At 33.3% G+C, this 2,444-nt stretch overlaps 1 protein-coding gene across 2 annotated transcripts in view; it reads left to right on the top strand.

The window, feature by feature from the left end:
• SPOPL (speckle-type POZ protein-like) overlaps nucleotides 1–2,444 on the top strand; it is a 32,376-nt gene that overhangs the window by 20,399 nt on the left and 9,533 nt on the right. For both annotated transcript variants that reach the window (XM_009081616.1, XM_009081618.1), the window contains one exon: nucleotides 1,109–1,236. In XM_009081616.1, the coding sequence (XP_009079864.1) occupies nucleotides 1,109–1,236 (128 nt within the window). The remainder of the gene's footprint in view (nucleotides 1–1,108; nucleotides 1,237–2,444) is intronic.

Here is a 2,444-nt window from a genome sequence, read left to right as displayed (position 1 = left end):
TGATGTTTCAACAGATTCTGTCATGAGAAATACTTTGCTTTTATTACAAACTTCTGACTTAAACGTCTAAATTGCTCTCCAGAAAGCTAAAGCTTCTCTCCATACAGCAAATGAGATGGTGATATGTTTCTTGCTTGGCTTTTTTTGGAGTGAAAGGAAAGTTCTGTCTTAGAGAACTCTTCATGAGCTCCCCCCCACCTTAACTCTGGTCTTATTTTAGAAATATTCTTTCTCTCTTCGTTTTGAACAATCTTTCTAAATGCAATTCAGAATATGCTTTATTTGGCTTATATTCTCGAAGCCATTCCCAAATAACCTCTTTCCCATGTTTTAGTTCCACATAAAAGTGTATGGTTCTCTTTCCTGTGGTTCAGTTTGGGGAACAAGTGGTCACCTCACAGTGAACCAGCCACGTGAAATATCTGATCTTACTGAATTACATGTCTTTGCACTGAGATGACTGTGGGAACTCTTATGTGGGCTGTGAGCATTAGAACTGGAAAAAGAGTTGTGTGGTCACAGCAAATCTGATGGCTTTAAAAAATATAAATAATATCTTTCTATGACCCAAGAATAGTTTGCTACTTGAAAGGTTTTATTTCTGGTTTGCTATTTTAATGCTTTTGGTGTATTTCAAACTAATTTCAACCTGTGAAACAAGATTTTCCATTTCAGGAAGAAGTCAAAACAGATTGTTGTGACAACTGCAGAGTGTTGTCAGGATGTGTTTGCGGTGACAAATTCATTGTAATGGTGCTTCCCTGTGAACAATTTCTGTTTTGACACATTGGTGTTCTTAAACATTAACTGACAAACTCCTCCTGCAGGATGCTGCCTAAGATAGATCTGAGGAGATGATATGGTTTGAATTGCAAATTGTGCTCTACTAAGTTCTAGCAAGTGTTTTAGAAAACGACACTATTACAATATGAAAAAGATTTTAATCGTTTCTGGGTTTTCTGGGAATGTGACTCATGATCCAGATGTGTGAAATTGATCCTTTTATTTTTATATTAACACTAAGCCTCGATTTACAATTGGGTCTTGTTATTTGTTAATATTTTTCTTAACAAATGTGCTCTATTTGTACATCACTGTTTTTTATCAGAAAGCCAAAGAGCCTATCGATTTGTGCAAGGCAAGGACTGGGGTTTTAAGAAATTTATCCGAAGAGATTTTTTACTAGATGAAGCTAATGGTCTTCTACCAGATGACAAGCTTACATTATTTTGTGAGGTGGGTAGAGATTTTTTTGAAGTGGTAAACTTCTAAATTAAATGTTTTCTGCTCTAATAATAGAGGTTTATGTTGAATTAAACAGTAATGTGCTCTAAATGTTGTCTTCTGTAAGCTATGTACATGGTAAAATACACATTTGCTTGCTTTGTCTGCATTGTATTTTATTGTCTTTTGTGCTGTATGTGTACTGAAGTGTAGAATGTATGAATTATCCCTTGGAACTGTTGGACTTCTCTGTGAATCTCACAGGATTGTGTTGGAATTGACTGTAGAACTATTTAAAGAAGTTCTCTTTGCAATTAGAGGATTGTTTTTCACTAGATAAGCAAAAAGAAATGTCTACATAGTGGTTCACATTATAAAAAATACCCGAATAATTGTCAAATCTATATCCCTGTAATATCCTAATTGATGGTTTTAACCAATGCACACGTCTTCCCAGTAAATTAAACACTTTATTTTTGTCACAATTTATACCTTTTGTTTTCTAAGGATCCTGTAGAAGGTCTGCTTAATACTGAAATTTAATATTGAGAGCCGTGATATAAATTTAACTTCATGGTGTATTATGGGTCACTTTTTGTGATATCATTTATGTTGGTAACCTAAATTGTCATATTAAAATTCAGTAAAAAGCTTAGTCAGTGTTAAAAATGGAAACTAGAGAAAGTAGCAGTGTAAGTAGAGTATATGTTAAATATACATTGGCTGGTTATCTGGGCTGCCATAAAGTGATTAGTGACTTAGGAGGATGATAGATGCTCTAACTGCTAATAAGTTTGCTTTGATCTGTGTATTTACAGGAAATGTGTAAAATTGTCTTGGCAAGATTACAATTTAATTATATGTCATTATGCTGGGTAGGAAGAATAATTGAAATGTGGCCCTTGAGACTAGATATTGCAAATATAGTGCATCTTATTTTCACTTAGACAAGTTAAATTAGCTGCATGATAAATTTGTTATGAATACTATTATTTGGGTGATAAAAGCAGATATAATGAGTGTTTTATGGTTCTGTAAAGATACTTTTGAGTATTTTCTCATGTTAAGTTTTCCTCTTAATGAACACTTTGATGTAAATGAACAGCTCTTAAAAGTACTGTTTGGTTTTGGAAATAGATCCCTTTCTAATTTTAGAGATGGAAGTTTGTTTAAAAAAAATAGAGGAAATACTGAATTTTCCAGACTGTTACTTACATTTT

The sequence above is a fragment of the Acanthisitta chloris genome, unplaced genomic scaffold (assembly GCF_000695815.1).
Source record: "Acanthisitta chloris isolate BGI_N310 unplaced genomic scaffold, ASM69581v1 scaffold15579, whole genome shotgun sequence".
Classification (NCBI taxonomy): Eukaryota; Metazoa; Chordata; class Aves; order Passeriformes; family Acanthisittidae; genus Acanthisitta; species Acanthisitta chloris.
This window is presented reverse-complemented; position numbering and strand designations above follow the sequence as displayed.